Here is a 17,125-nt window from a genome sequence, read left to right as displayed (position 1 = left end):
CATCAATAAAGGTGTCTAATTAATAGCTGAAGATAGAATTGGAATATAACTTACCATTTGAGTAGCGATTCATTTTTAAAAAGTAGTGATTCATTTTTAAAAAGAAGCGATTCATTTTGGAAAAAGCAGCAATTCATTTTGCGAAAGTAGCTATTATTTTTTTTTAAAGTAGCGATTCAATTTGAAAAAGTAGTGATTAATTTTTTAAAGTAGCGATTCATTTTTAAAATGTAGCGATTCATTTTTAAAAAGTAGCGATTCATTTTTAAAAAGTAGCGATTCGTTTTGAAAATGTAGCGATTCATTTTGAGAAAGTAGCGATTCTTTTGGGGAAAAGAGATAAGACTATTCAGATCCTTATTGTATTTGTTTTTTTTTACTAATGCATCAATAAAGGCGTCTAATTAATAGCTGAAAAAAAAAATGTTTCAGGAAGATAGAATTGGAATAGAACTTACCATTTGTGCTCTGCAAACTCCTGCCTCAAACATCATAAGTCAATAAACACACAAACTCATGTACAGTGTTTGATGGCAAGTTTCGTTATTTTATTATTGAAATTTCCTAATTCTTTTGTCCTCACAAGGTATAAATACCCTGAACATCCAATATTGACACGTTTCACAGTGAAGACGTTTTGAGCTTCAGATCGAGTTACTGAGAGAGAGACCAGAGGGTTGTTTCCATAGAGAATCATGTACAGTAGTGAATTAAGTCCACTGAAGGGACAGACATATTACATCTATGGGGCCAAGAAAATAAGGTGGTGCAAATTTCACAACAATTTCACAATATATACACACTCAAAATTATTTCAAGTTATTTAGAGGCGACATCATCAAAAGGAGATACTGATGTGCTGTTAAAAGTCTACGAAAAATAAGCTTGGGCCAAGAATATTACTACAGAACATCTGGCACAAAAACCCAAATACAACATATAGTTTGTCAAAACCAAGGTCCAAAATGAAATGACCTCCTCTGGCCCAGAGGAAGACCGGTAGGTAGTTGTGCATGGTTTTCACTTCAGAAAATGTCTGCTGTCCAGCAGAGGACAAGACATTGAAAGTTATGGCAAAGATGCTGCTGTTCTCAAACTTAATACACAGAGGTACAGATGAGATCAAATTAGACAAATGTATGTTCTAGCATCACCAGAGTAACCCTGACGTACTTTAGACCTTGTGACCCCTTTGTAATCGTCAACCCTAGTGTTAAAACTTTGCAATAAATACAATGAAAACAGCCAACTTTGAATGTAATGCATTTTAACCTGTAAAAGTAGACTAGTGACTAGACTAGACTAGAGACAAACCGCTATATATATATATATATATATATATATATGCCAGACCTATTCAACAACCAATATTTGACCATTTTGGCATGCTTGGAAGAAAAAACAATTTTGATAAGAAATGACACGAAATGTTTCTTGAGCAGCAAATCAGCATATTAGAATGATTTTTGAAGGATCAAGTGAAACTGAAGATGCTGATAGTAATAATGCTGAAAATTCAGCTTTGCATCTCAGAAATAAATTATATTTTTAAATTGATTCAAATAGAAAAGTTATTTTCAATTGTAATATTTCACAATATTAATGTTTTTACTGTATTTTTTTTTGATCAAACGCAGCCTTGATGAACATTCTTTAAAAAAAAAACTAAAAAAAACTTTATTCCAAACTTGACCGGTAGAAAAAATAAACAAATAAATAATTCATTATTACAAATTTTTGAGTAAAATAATGTAAAATCAATTTTTAGATTTTACAAAAATTGGGCTCAAAAATAATAATAAATTAACATAATTACACATTTCAGTAAAATCAGAGCACTGGCCATTTCAGTCTCATATCGGTCGATCACTTGACTTCATAATGGTGCATACAATCTTGATTTGACATATAGGTAAGGTTGGATACTCTTATTTATTAAAGGGTTAAAGCGTTACACAATACATTTTTAATTTTATGTGTTAATGTTATCTATGTTCTATCCCATGCTAATGTATTTTGTATGATAGCGCAAGCTATGGGAAAGGATCTAACCAGTTGGTCTACTCAATTTATCGTGTTTCTTTGCGAGTTACGTTTTTCTGCACTTCTGATCAATCCTGAACACACAAAATCTGTGTATCTGTACTATGATGTGGGTGTAAATGTGAACGTGAAAATTCAATATCATTGGGATTAACAGCTACATCAACAGTGATTCAATACTAGGCGGAAAAATATTGGCGAACACGTCCTCTGTCAGCTGAAGTCCACTGACTTTTGGTTTCTCCCTCCAGAAAAGCATTACTTTAAATGGCTTTCGTTTCGAAAAGTGCTGGACAGGAGTGGTCAAAGTATGGTGCACTTGGAGGTCGGACTGGGTCAGTGAGGGACCACTTCCTTTATGGAAGCCAGGGCAGAATGGATACGGACATGCAGTCTGTTCTCAAAGTCGTACCCGGTGTAGTTCTCCTGCAAGCAAATGTAGTCACCATTTAATCTCAATTTACTGATGTATTCAAGATACTAAAATCGCAGACAGTCATGGACTTACCTTGGCCTGAAGCAGTAATGATCTTCCTTTACTCAGAGTCTTAGGGTGAAAAAACAAAAGTAAGTATATTTAGAAAAGATATATTTCATAATATAAATCACAAATGCATAATATCAATCCCAATTGAATTTAATTTCACTATATTTTATTCAACTTCTAGCTGGTTAATAAAGAATATATAAGAGACACATCATGAGATTCATTCATGTTAGAGCGGTTATAAAAAAATAAAATAAAAACTAGATAAAATTTAATCAGGACAAAATTAGATGTTGGCTCGAGAAAGACAGACCAAAAAGTCTAAAGTGGTTTTAAAACACTAAAGTTTAAAGGTTTCCAAAAGGGATGCACCGATACCGATATCAGCATCAATATCGGTTTAAAGGTTTTCAGAAGGTTTTCAGTAAGGATGTATCAATATCGGTTTAAAGGTTTTCAGTAGGGATGTATCAATATCGGTTTAAAGGTTTTCAGTAGGGATCTACCGATACCAATACCAGTATTGATATCGGTTTAAATGTTTTCAGTAGGGATGTATCAATATCGGTTTAAAGGTTTTCAGTAGGGATGCACCAATACCAATACCAGTATCGATATCGGTTTAAAGGTTTTCAGTAGGGATGTATCAATATCGGTTTAAAGGTTTTCAGTAGGGATGCACCAATACCAATACCAGTATCGATATCGGTTTAAAGGTTTTCAGTAGGGATGTATCAATATCGGTTTAAAGGTTTTCAGTAGGGATGTATCAATATCGGTTTAAAAGTTTTCAGTAGGGATGTATCAATATCGGTTTAAAGGTTTTCAGTAGGGATGTATCAATATCGGTTTAAATGTTTTCAGTAGGGATGCACCGATACCAATACCAGTATCAATATCTGTTTAAAGGTTTTCAGTAGGGATGTATCAATATCGGTTTAAATGTTTTCAGTAGGGATGTATCAATATCGGTTTAAAGGTTTTCAGTAGGGATCTACCAATACCAATACCAGTATCGATATCGGTTTAAATGTTTTCAGTAGGGATGTATCAATATCGGTTTAAAGGTTTTCAGTAGGGATGTATCAATATCGGTTTAAATGTTTTCAGTAGGGATCTACCAATACCAATACCAGTATTGATATCGGTTTAAATGTTTTCAGTAGGGATATATCAATATCGGTTTAAAGGTTTTCAGTAGGGATGTATCAATATCGGTTTAAATGTTTTCAGTAGGGATGCACCGATACAAATACCAGTATCAATATCTGTTTAAACGTTTTTAGTAGGGATGTATCAATATCGGTTTAAAGGTTTTCAGTAGGGATGTATCAATATCGGTTTAAACATTTTTAGTAGGGATGTATCAATATCGGTTTAAATGTTTTCAGTAGGGATGTATCAATATCGGTTTAAAGGTTTTCAGTAGGGATGCACCGATACCTCGGTTTGAAGGTTTTCAGTAGGAATTGTATGGTTGCTAGGTTGTACCAGATGGTTGCTAGAGTTTTGCTGGAACATATTATCATATTGCTAGCATGTTTCAGATAGAAAAATGCTGATAGATATATAAATACAAATAATTATATTATAAATTAATTTAAAATAATTATTTGTATATTATAAGTTACAATACAAAATATTAAGCATATTAAGAAATAGTAAAAATCCAATAAATATATTATTATTATTATAATTTCTTAATTAATAATTCTAGCTGGTTAATAAAGAACATACAAGAACCACACCATGAGATTCATGTGGTTTTGGTGTGATTTTTTAAATAATACCACGCAAATGTTTCTAAAAGACACTTCTGATTGCACGTAAAGAGTGTCAAGGTTAAAATAAAGTCTACTGTAAACTGAGAGATGCAGAAATACTTAAATATAGTGCCTTCAAACTGAGAATAAATTGATTCTGAATGTCATTTACCTCAGGTTTAGCCAGTAACACACAGCCCAGCTCATAGCAGGAATATGGCTGCACATAACTGTTATTCAGACGGCCGTATTCATCCTGTGCTGCCAGCTGGAATGACTATGAACAAAATCAAACCAAATCAGTATTAAGCACTCTATGTGAGCGGATAAACAAGATTAAACCTGTGCCAGATCATTCCAAACATTTTTTAAGCTTGCCATCTTCTGCATTTTGTAACATTTGTCCCCTGAAATCTATTTGTAAACTGTTTTTGGGTACTAGGAAACTATTTAAGACATTTTTTACTGTACCTTTAAGACATGTATAGGTATATGACCTTAGTTTGCATGCACAACAAGTAACAACAAACCTGATGTGACTGAACAAACCTGAACAGCATCTTTAATATTTCCAAGACATTTCTGAATAGCACCAAGCAGCAGGTGTTTTAGTCCCAGGCTTGAGGGGTCATCCAGCCCCTGTAGCACTGAATAAAGCATCAAGATCAGTGTTATAATAGAGGGAAGAGAGGCACTCAGAGCTGACTGACAGGATGCATTGCATCTCGCTTTAAGTCACAGTTCTCTTTACCTTGGTTCATAAGCTGGAGTTTGGAGGAAGAGCAGTTTGGAAGAGCTTTCCATAAGTATAGCACCTCCACAATACCCAGAATGCAAAGCTCTCGAGTAAGGGGGACTTTCCTCAGTTTCTCTGCCTAGTGGGACAAAAAGTAGAAGAAAAGGTTTAGAAATAACTAATAATAAAATACAAATAAATAAAAATGGTTATACAATACTTACATAATAATTAATATAAAAATAATTAGTTATGAGTTAAAAATTCAAAATAACTGATTGTAAAAAAAAAAAATAGAATATACATATACATATCTATCTATATAAACACATATAAACATTTTTTATACATTCAATATATTTACATAAGCATAATTAATTATGTATATATTTATGTGTGTGTGAGAGAAACATAATATTTATAAATGAAAGTTATTGTTGTATGGTTATTATACAAAAATAAATAAATAACTACAAAATACTATATAATAAACAATCAAAATTGTATAATTTAATAATAAATTATAATATAATAAATATATATACATACAGTATACATTTATATTTTGATACATATATACATATATATACACATATATACACATATATACACATATATACACATATATACACATACAATCAGTTCATATATATATATATATATATATATATATATATATATATATATATATATATATATATATATATATATATATATATCTCATATATATAATTTATTTTTAATATACATAAAAATTAATTATTAGAAAATACTATATAAACAAATAGATCAATACGCAAGTAAAAATGGCTTATACATTCAATATATTTACATAAGCTTAGCATAATTAATTTCATATTAATATAATTATTTGTATATTATAAATGTATAAATGTATAAATATATATATATATATATATATATATATATATATATATATATATATATATATATATATATATATATATATATATATATATATATATAGTAAATTATAGTAATTATGAGTTTGTTTATATATATAAATTTTTTTTACTTATAATTACTTTATTAAAAAATTATTATAATTAATAAATTATTGGAAAAAGGCTTGATATAATAGAAAATAACTCACTCTTTTCAGTGCAAACTGCTCAATCTGATTGTTCTTGCGTTTAAAAAGCTTCTGGACATCTCGAAAAACAGCTTTGGCTCCCTCTAGATCACCAGAAGCCCCCTGACACACTTTGGGTTGAGACGTAGAAGCTTTCATTAAAACGGTTATTTTAAAGAGACATTTGAGAGAGTTTGACAGAGAACACAATCTGACCTCCAGTGAGGTAAGCATAGTAACACTGCGACCATCGGGATTCATTCTTCAGTCGCTCAAAAGACCTGAAGGCATCTTCAAAGTTCATCTCTATCATGCTGCACCAGCCTGCAAATGGAATGATGCATGAAAAACTGAAATATTAATTGGTCGGAAACTCTGTACATACGATTAAGTGCATATGTTTTTCTAAATGCATATTTTTTTCTAAAATGGCAGTTTGAAATTCAATCATATTATTTAATTAAGCGACTATACTATCTAAAAAGAAAGACAACTATGAATTTGTACCTATTTCATAGAGGCACACGTGTTGAATCTCTCTTTGGTCTGAGGCGAACTCCAGAGCATCCTGAAATGACGCCAACGCACTGTTGATTTGGCACTGAAAAAGAAAAGAAAAAGATACATATAGTATCAAATTGATTAATCACGATTAATCGCATCTATCATAAAAGTTGTATATGTATGTATGTATGTGTATATATATATATATATATATATATATATATATATATATATATGTATGTGTGTGTGTGTGTGTGTGTGTGTGTGTGTGCGCGTTTGTATGCATGTACTGTATACATATTCTCACACACTCACACACACACACACACACATTATATATTTCCAAACTTACGTTAATCAATTTGACAGCACTAATATATAATCTAAAATATATATATGATATACAGAATATGTATATATTATAATATATATTATAATATATTATATATTCTGAATATATGCGATTCTATAGAATACAGTGTATCTGTGTTTGAGATACAATTATGTCTGAATTATTAGAGTATATAATAATAAATATATTACGGTAATATTTAATTATAATAACAGTATTTAATATAAAATTATTAAATTATAATTCATATAAATTATTTTAATATTATATTATTATAATTGTAAACTATAATAAATAAACATATAATAAATATATGTTGACTTGATTTCCTTTTACTTGATTTTATTCTCATTTTTTAAGACCATGTTCCTGTGCCCTGATTTAACTCGTGACACATGAAACACTGTATCATCTTCTATCAACAGAATTTGGTTTTTCTCCTTGTATTCGAGATGTTTAATATTAACGGTTGGCTTTGGATGCCTTCCACTGCATCAAACACAGCCACTAAAAGTAATTGCAGAGGTTGCATAGTAATTAAATATCCTGGAAGAATAAACCGCACCATTATTTCAATTATTTGATCATGTCAATGGATTATCAAGCACCTGCTCTAATGAAACAGTGATGCGAAAGCCCTAAATGCCCACCTCTAATCTCTGCACCCGTCCCCTGAAGAAGATGAAGAGAGAGGAGTTTGGGTAGACCACTGCCTTCTTATGCAGAATGGCTTTAGCCTCCAGGAGCCCCGCTTGCGAATCAGAGCCGTCCAGGGCAAAGAAGGGCTGCACTACGGTGTGGTACCACAAGAGAGCCAAACTGAGAGAGATAGCATGAGAAAAGAAGTGAAAGTATATATAAAGAATTTGGATGTTTATTAGTTGCGTTTGCTAATATATTTGGTTTGTACAAACTGCACAAATACTACAGCGACGCTGATTCGAAAAAAGCAGCATCTATTCATCTGAAGAGCAATTTGGGAGGGTTTGTCCCAGGTTGGATTAAGTATGCTTAAATTCATCTCTATTATTAGAGCTGCTCCGCAATCTGTCAGCCCCTGGCCATGAACAACAACCGAGAACAATGCATCTCAGAGAAGTGAAAAAAGGCTTAAGAGCAATTCAGTTCAATGTAGTTAATAGTAGTTCATGAATAAAATCTAAACTCTTAAAAACAAAGTTTCTTTGTTTTTACGAGAATTTTACTGTACGAATTGCCATATTTCTAGGGTGTTGTGGATGGTTGCCAGTGCATTGCTTTGAGGAAGCTAGATTGTTCTGGGAGGTTGCTAGGTGGTTAAGGTGTTATGGATGGTCTTGCTACTAATAATGCAAGTGTGTGTGGATGGTTGCCAGGGTGTTGCTATGTGGTAGCTAGATTGTTCTGGGAAGTTGCTAGGTGGTTAATAAGGTGTTATGGATGGTCTTGCTACTAATAATGCAAGTGTGTTGTGGATGGTTGCCAGGGCGTTGCTATGTGGTAGCTAGATTGTTCTGGGAGGTTGCTAGGTGGTTAATAAGGTGTTATGGATGGTCTTGCTACTAATAATGCAAGTGTGTTGTGGATGGTTGCCGGGGCGTTGCTATGTGGTAGCTAGATTGTTCTGGGAGGTTTTTAAGCCATTTCTAGGGTGTTCTATGTGGTTGCTAGGCTGTTGCTAGGTGGTTAATAAGGTGTTATGGATGGTCTTGCTACTAATAATGCTAGGGTGTTGTGTATGGTTGCCAGGGCGTTGCTATGTGCTTGTTAGGGTGTTCTGGGTAGTTGATAGGCTAAGTGATTAAGGTGATATGGATAGTCTCATTGTCATTATGCTAGGGTGTTGTGGATGGTTGCAAGGATGTTGCTATGTGGTAGCTAGATTTTTCTGGGTGGTTGCTAGGCAGTTGCTAAGATGTTCTGGGTGGTTGCTAGGCCATTACTAAGGTGTTATGGATGGTGGTGATTTACAATGGACTTTATGGAAGATCTGTAAGTCTATGAGGTTTTTTTCACCCATTTTAAAAGTCTGTTGATAACTTGGCTTGACGATACAGTATCATCTGCTTTTTGATAATATTTGAATTAAAAATGACATTTTTTAATGTTCAGTTTTCCTGTGCCATACTTATGTTCAGTAGTAATGAGTAGATGAGTCTGTGCTGGCATTTGCTTGCACATGCTCAGATGGGCCTTACCCTCTAATGCCCTTTATCTCTAATTGACCTTTCAGATGCCATCAATTATGTAACCCCAGTGTGAAACCAGTTCAGCGGTGTGACAGCATGTGCTCATGAATACACTTCACAGCACAGCAAGGACGAGGGATTTTATGCTGCCATACAAGCGCAAAACATTTCCACAAATGCTAATAAGCAAGCATAAAATCACGTCAAAAGCAGGACTGTCAATGCTAAGGTGTGAAAATACCAAAATGTGTTTGCTTACGTGGCGAGTGGTGCTTTCATATCTTTGCTCTCGCTGGCGTATGCTAAGGAGGCAAGACCTTGGTGACGGTCTCCAGGGAAGCCCAGCAGGTTGACGATTTTGAGCAGGTGTGGAGGCACCATCGAAATACACAAGTGAAAGAGCCCATAGCCAAAGCTGACCGAACCCTTCAGGCGATCCAGAACCTCTTCTGTTACCCGGCCGCCACTCTCAGTTGATGTGTTTTGGTTGGCCTGATCAGAGGCCAGCGCCCCCTCCTGGTCGGAGGACCGTCTCCGGCAGGCTTCCTGCAGTTGGCTGATGTCGCTGTAGCATTTGTTGTACATTTTCCAGGCCTTACGGAGGATCCAGCCTCCTTTGATGTATGCTGATGCGCGACAGGTCATAGCGACGTTAAATTAAAGAAAATGCGTTTCCAACTCTAAAACACAATGTTCTACAGGATTATTAAGCCTTTTTAATATTTCTGGTGACAAGCTGAATCATTTTAATAATGTTAATCTGTGTATAATTAAATTAATAATAAAAAAAAGGAAATAAAAATATATTTTCTTAATATTAATTTCCCCATGTAAAAATTAAAAATTAAGGAAATTAAATTATGTACAATAAAAAAAATAAAAAAAATAATTGCATGATTGAGCCTTCTAATATTTTGGTGACATGCTGAATTGTTTTTAATAATCCAAATCTGTGCACACTTAAAGTAATTGTAAAAAAAAATAATATATTTTCTTAGTATTCATATCTCAATAATAATTATTATAAGTATTATTAATGATTATAAATCATTTTCAAATATAATTAAAAAAATTATTACATAAACAAATGTTTAAAATGTTCTACGGTTAAAGAAAATAAAACGGGACACACATCTGCACTTCTATACTCTCTAATATTTCAAGTTTGTTCATCTTTGTTTAACTCCCCCAAAAAAACAACTCTACATGTTGGCATGCAAATGACGTTTCGAATGTAAAACTTAAACATGCGGAATCCACCTGAGAGTTCCTGTTTGACGAAGGACAGCACGGCGAGATAAACCTGGCAGTCAGCCACGATGATCTGCCTCTGAAGACGATCCACAATAGCCACTGATCTCTGCGAGTCCATCTGGCACGGAGATAAAAAGCACGAAAATGTGAAGAATTTTAATGCGAGGAATCTGCATTCCATCCGCTCCTGCTGCCACACACTCAAACAAACAAACTCACGCTCTTCTTGATTTTGTTGCGGATGGTCTCGATGACGCCCGTGTTGTCGCTCTCGCAGAGCTTTTCAGTAGTCCTCAGGTCATCGCTGGCCATCTGCATTTTTTCCTCCTCGAATGTCATCATGGCGTTCTATGATCATACGAATATTAGGGCTGCACAATGTTGGAAAAAAACAATATTTGTTGCAATATTTGCAATCATTTTGACCAGAGGACCTGAATAGCTGTATTTGGAAAGAATGAATCATACTAAAACAGGGGGTTTTCAAAGTCAAAGACTTCCTTCTAACATAACTCTTTACAAGAACCAACTTAAACATCTTTCATCTTCAGAAAAAAATTACACTAAAAATGGAGGAACAGATGCGTCACAAATTTTGAAGTAAATCTAAATGAGAAGATTGAGGACACCAAAATCAGTACATGCCCCTCAATAGTTATACCGTTACTTCTTAAACATGATAAAAATGGTAATATCATTGTTGGAAGTCAGTTGAAAAATACAGAACATACAGTCCCAACAAAGGGCCTTTTCTTAAAGTCTTGGTGGAACGGTCGTGACAGATGCTTTTTTTCCGTATTGTGACGTACACTACCGGTCAAAAGTGACATCATAATGACAAAATCACAACCTGAGGCACCAGCCTTGACATAAGAGGTTGTGACAAGGTCTGTTCCTAAGCTCTTGAGGAGAAACTCATGCTTCGTTCGTACAGTATACTGGACACTGCACAGAAAACACTGAACACCGCCTACTACCTTTTTAAACAATAGAATTTGAAACAGTATGCATTAAACAACAATAAACATTTAGCCTTTTGGGTATTCCATGCATGGTATGTAAACTGTATAGTATAGTGTGCTATTCCCATATATTCCACACATTACCATCATTACATTAAAGGTGCCTTATGTAAAAATAAATAAATTCATACTCCACATTCCATACCAGATGGGGGCAGTATACCTCGAAAGTGAGTTGGTCTACTCTAGAGTATGAATATCTTCAAGCTACTCCCCTTCACCTTTACCAGTGAATATGTTCATATTCGTTTTGTTCATATTACATTTTTATTGTTAGTTTGAATTACATTAATTTGACAGACAGCATTCGCTGATGTTGACCAAGCTAGCGCCAACATAACCAGAGCTTCCAACTCTCACGCATTAACCGTGAGACACACGCAAACACTTTTCACACGCTCTCACCCCACACATCAATTTTCTCACGCACAGAAAAATCGCGAAGCAAAGAGGACACGGAGACCGACAGACTAGACAGAGCAGGTTAGTTATGATATAAAAAATCTCAGCTCTCAGATTCTGTCAATTAAATACCGTTTTGGCGCTTGTAAATGTTACACGACAGATCCCTAGCGCATGTGAACCGATCATCTCTACTAGCTAATAGTAAAAAAATCACGAACACTGAAAGATACAGTAACGTTAGGCTACAACTTACCAAAATGTATTCCTCATACATAATATCGACCAATCAGTGTTTTTTATCATCGTGAAGAGGTCAATAACACAGCTGGAGAACAATTATGTCAGATTTACCTCAGGAAAGCCATTTAATATACATAATATAGGTCACGTAGTTGGCAAGAAAAAAAGAGCAATAGAGATTGTGCTATGTGTACTATATTACAATACTGTATTTATGAACGTTATATACGTTTATCGAACAGCCTTCGATACATTTCTATGTTATAACTTCCCGAAAATCTACACAAACATATAAAACAAACTTCTAACGAAATACTAACAGCATCTTACTTACCAATCCAAACGAAATGTTGCAAGTTCGAAGTCAAACCTCATTTTTTTCATGTCCATTAGTTGTCTCCAGCGATGGAAAGCAGTGCCAATGTTTACTCTGGTTCTGTTCCTTTTTTATCATATTTTATTTGAATGTAGTAGTGGGCAGTAGCAGCTAGGCTACTTTCCACACGATTGACATCAGGTTCAAGTACGCCCACAAGCCGTGCGAGTTATTCGTGTATTGCATGTTTGGCTGGTGGTTATGTTGCCGGCATACCGCCTCCCATGGCCGAAACTGGTATTACGACACCTGTCGGGCCGTGGCTATTAATGCTAATGCTAATTGAGGTTGATATCTCTGCAGCACTATAACTTGACATTTTTTTAATGACATCATCGCCCTTATTTCTTCTCATTCTTTTGATGCATGTAGCTCATTTTTTGGATATTTTTACCTCAATTTTTACATAAGGCACCTTTAAGGGCACTGCAATAGAATAGAATAGAATAGAATAGAATAGAATAGAATTTCACTTTCGGGGGAAAATATCCTATAAAAACAAAAATAAAATTAATAAAATTGAAAACAATTATGTGCTATGCTCAAAAATAAAAATATAACAATAATAAAAAAATCCTTTAAAAATATCCTATACAAACATAGAATGTTTATTTGCTATTCTCATACAAAATAAAACAGAAATTTGAATAAATAAAAAAATTATCATTTTACTTCAGGGCAAAATATACTATAAAAAAAAATCTAAATTAAAATAAAAAACAATATTTGCTATTCCTAGAAAAAAAATCACTTCAAGAAAATAAAACACTTATTTGCTACTCTCCCATCAAATAAAAACAATAGAATAAAAAATTCACTTCAGGAATTTAATATCCTATAAAAATATAGAATAAAACTCCTATAAAATAAATAAATATATGAATAAAAATACAATTTCCCTTAAAAATATCTACAAATGTAGAATAAAATAAAAACATTTTTACATGCTATTCTCACACAAAACAAAATAAAATAATAAAATAATTTCATTTCAGGGAAAAATATCCTATAAAAATGCAGATTCAAATAAAAAACAATATTTGCTATTCTCCTATAAAATCACTTCAGGGAAAAACAATATCTTATGAAACAGATTAATTAAAAAAACATTGCTATAGTCCTATATAGTCCTTAAATAAATACAAATATCTGATATAAATGTTGAATAAAAAAAATAAATAATAATAATTATTCTGAGCATAGTCTAATTTTCTTGCCAGGATTTCACTTCCTGTCCTCTCTCTCCTATTAATGGGCAGAATGAAACGAGAGCAGCGCTGCAGGAAACAGCACCGCGGTTGGAGTATGAATGAGAGCATTTGCTGACTGTGTCATATAACAGAGATGGACTAGGAATGATGGGCTGATGTCAAACTAATTACACAAGAAAACGAACTTGGGCTGTCCAGCTAATGTTACCACTACAGCTATTCTGTTTTTCTCATGCTTTGTTAAACAGCTGGCTACTTGCCCCAATACATACAGGGTTAGCGGTAAAACTAGCTTAGTGGCTAATGTTCTGGGCAAGTATGAGCTTGAAACCCAAAAAGGAGTTTCACAAACTGCCGAGTTGCTAGTATTACTTTCAGCCAATTCTTTGCCGTAAACGTACTGGAAGTACGTTTACACGACAACGATGTAGTTGTTCCTTTTTTTTTTTTCACGTACAGACGACAACATTGTCGAAATGATCCCCCTTCACATGGATTGGCAAAAAACTGCTAAAAATGCTGTATTATTCATGCCAGGCCAGTAGGTGGCGATGCCACTTTGTAAAGAAACACTACTCGCCTATAGACTGAACACATACTACCCATGCACATGATGTCACCGTTTTCACAAATTCACATTTTTTGTAGTTTATACGGAGTCAATACCGGTACCGTTTTCACAAACGTGCACTTTGAAACCCGTTTTCAAAAGTTTTCATCTTCAGGCCCCCAAAACGCAGTTGTCGTGTAAATGAATGAACAAAACGCATAAAAAGTTTCACATTTTTAGTTGAAAACGGTGTTGTGTAAATAGCCCCTAAAAGTCTTTTAATGGAGTTCACTTACCAAGAAACTGACAAAACTGGCGCCGAAGCTCATCAGAGGACTGTGGGTCCTGCAGACAAAATAAGGAATCATGGGATATCGCAAACCTTAGGTGATGAAACACACAAACAAGTTTAGCCTCTTAAAAAACATGAAATATTCCAGAAACGTAAAAATAAATAATACATGGTAAAATGCATTATAGAGCTGAGGGTAATATATATTTGTTTTGGTGACAGAAAGCAAAACAAAAATGAATACTAATTCATATGAATTAATTAATATTGAATAAATATATACATTTTATACAAGTGGCAGGGATGTGTAGAACTTGGTGAATGATACGTAACCCTGCTCATAAGATTATATTTCACACTAAAGGAATTACCGCATATAAAGCCAAAGCGCTAAGCTCCTAATAGCATTAAACATAATATCCATGATTATCTGTATCCTTAAGAATGTCTTAAGTAACAGTTTCGTATGATATATAAACCCTCAGGCTTCACAAATAATTATGTACCATATTTCTTCAATTTTAATGCATTCGTTTAATCAGCAATTAGTCAAAAAATAGGCCCTATTCCACTCAAAAAGGTGACTTTTATTTTTATCTTTCCATCTCTATGCGTGTATATTATCAGTCTGTGTTATTGTGCAAGTTGGCGCCCATGCCTAGGGCTACATCAACCAGGCAAACAGCCATTCATCTAGTATGTATGTACCCATCATTTTATTTATTTGATGTTGACAAAGAGTTGTCTATGTTCTCACGAGAAGGTTTGGCTGCATTTGAGGTACAAATCCCATGATTTTTGTTGTGAGACCTATTAAATATGTTTGATAAACTATTCTGTAACAAAAATTAACAACGTTCAATGAACAACGGTCAAAAGTCAGCATCCCCTTTAAAATGGGGATTTTGGATCGTTCCACCTTGACTGTATCCAACTATTATAATCATAAAACTATTAACAATATATTGAATTGATATTCATATCATTGTAATAAGAAGCTATTCTAAGTATTTACCATAAGTATTCTAAGTATTGTTGTTTTATTATAATTGAGATACTATTATGGTTCTTATTAAAATTTAGAATTATTTTTTTATTTGGTAGTTTTTTTTTTTGTCGATATAATTTTTATTCATTTTTATTTCAGTTTTAGCATTGAGAAATATTGAAATAAAGCTGAGTTTGTTTTTATTTTATCTCAGTTGACATTTTTTATGGTTTTACTTTTAGTTACCTATAATAACTCTTCTATTTACATGAAACTTTATATTTAAAGTTGAATTAATTCAAGAAGCACAAGCATTCAACCCTGTTACCTGACTTATTGTAAGAATAAATTAACAAAACTAATTTTTTAATGGGAAATAAACGTTTAGCAATATGTAGAAACCAACATTTGGTCCCGACTGAGTTGCATCAATTACCCATTCTGTCTTTATTTTAAATAAATAAATAAATAAATAAATACTATGAATTTTGGTATTTATTTAATGTACAGAAAGTGAGATATGTTCCAAATTATGGTAACAAAAACAGAAAATCCAGGAGGGATATATTTGACTTAATTTTATGCAAGTTTATATATATATATATATATATATATATATGTGTGTGTGTGTGTGTGTGTGTGTGAGTTTTTAGGATAAAGAATTGCTTAATTGATGATGATGATGATGATGTTTATAGCTGAAAAAAATCTGTGTTCATTTGTAGCCTATTGAAGCATGTCCAATATTTTGGTTATATTAAAATAAATAGGGAAAAAAAAGACAGGGAGGCCAAATGATTTATCTCCCATTAATGCAAACAAGGCCCATTTTATAATATACATGATAAAACCATAGTTCATATAAATCTCACCTGTATCTCTTGAAGAGCTCGTCGCTTTCTTTGAAGCCATTATTGAGCAGCATGTTGATGCCTTGAAACGCCAGCTCGGCGTCATCGATCTGCTCGGCGCTCTCTTCAACCTGCTGCGGGGAATCAGGGCCTGCCATCCTCTCAGTTTACTCCTTTACACGCAAAAAAAAACTCGTTCTGCTGTAAATAAACCGAGGAAAAGACAGTCTTGTTGTTTTGTTCGCACGAGAAACGCGCCGAGTAAATAACAATCACCACAGGCGCGGCGCCGCGCGAAATGAAACTATATTTCCCTTACCACTGCAGAGCAAACCGCTGGTGAAATGTCGTCTGGATATAGCTTGATCCCTTCCGTGTCCGATCTGCGGTGCTAAGATGTTTTCAGATCCGCATTCGTCCCCTCCATCAGGCCGCCGTTAGCTATGAAATATCAGCTGGTCGTTCGCATAGCAGCATCGCGCGTTACGCAATGTTAAAGGAGCAACAGTCAAAGAGAGCAGTGACGTTATTGTCCCGTGTGCGCTTCTCATTCACCCCACACTGAGGTGTTGTGGGTGATTGAGCTGATGCTGCTTTGAAAGAGAAGCTTGACAGCTTCCTCTGGAGTCTAGACAATAACACGCCCTTTGCCTCCAACCAGGAAACGACTAGCACGACGTTAACCCTTGCAGTTTCTCTGCCTGATTTGGATTCATCATAACTCGCATCTTTTGAATCGGTTCACCAAGAAGAAGGGTGCGTCCAAAATCGCATACTTCCATACAACAAA

The 17,125-nt window shown here is 34.0% G+C and overlaps 1 protein-coding gene across 2 annotated transcripts; it reads right to left on the bottom strand.

Moving 5' to 3' along the window:
* Positions 1 to 1,625: 1,625 nt before the first annotated feature.
* On the bottom strand, positions 1,626 to 16,938 carry ttc39c (tetratricopeptide repeat domain 39C). 2 transcript variants are annotated; one of them, XM_084118015.1, is made up of 15 exons: positions 16,655 to 16,938; positions 16,357 to 16,536; positions 14,501 to 14,549; positions 10,620 to 10,748; positions 10,407 to 10,518; positions 9,406 to 9,772; positions 7,629 to 7,797; positions 6,630 to 6,723; positions 6,339 to 6,446; positions 6,144 to 6,253; positions 5,045 to 5,168; positions 4,843 to 4,940; positions 4,466 to 4,570; positions 2,552 to 2,590; positions 1,626 to 2,469 (listed from the first exon to the last, which is right to left on the bottom strand). In XM_084118015.1, exons 2-15 carry the CDS (start codon positions 16,491 to 16,493, stop codon positions 2,380 to 2,382), a joined length of 1,731 nt encoding a protein of 576 aa, XP_083974141.1. In that variant the 5' UTR covers positions 16,494 to 16,536; positions 16,655 to 16,938; the 3' UTR covers positions 1,626 to 2,379. The 2 variants fall into 2 exon arrangements, with proteins under 2 accessions (XP_083974141.1, XP_083974142.1); XM_084118016.1 differs by having other exon boundaries at positions 16,357 to 16,508; positions 16,655 to 16,813.
* Positions 16,939 to 17,125: the final 187 nt, after the last annotated feature.

This window comes from Abramis brama, assembly GCF_963993115.1.
Source record: "Abramis brama genome assembly, chromosome: 6".
NCBI lineage: Eukaryota > Metazoa > Chordata > Actinopteri > Cypriniformes > Leuciscidae > Abramis > Abramis brama.
This window is presented reverse-complemented; position numbering and strand designations above follow the sequence as displayed.

Coding starts and splice junctions, on each gene's coding strand:
- ttc39c (XM_084118015.1), bottom strand. CDS start 16,493: ATGGCAGGCCCTGATTCCCCGCAGCAGGTTGAAGAGAGCGCCGAGCAG. Junction 7,798..9,405: donor ATGAAAGCACCACTCGCCAC/GTAAGCAAACAC, acceptor TATCTCTCTCAG/TTTGGCTCTCTTGTGGTACC. Junction 6,254..6,338: donor CTATGCTTACCTCACTGGAG/GTCAGATTGTGT, acceptor CTCAACCCAAAG/TGTGTCAGGGGGCTTCTGGT.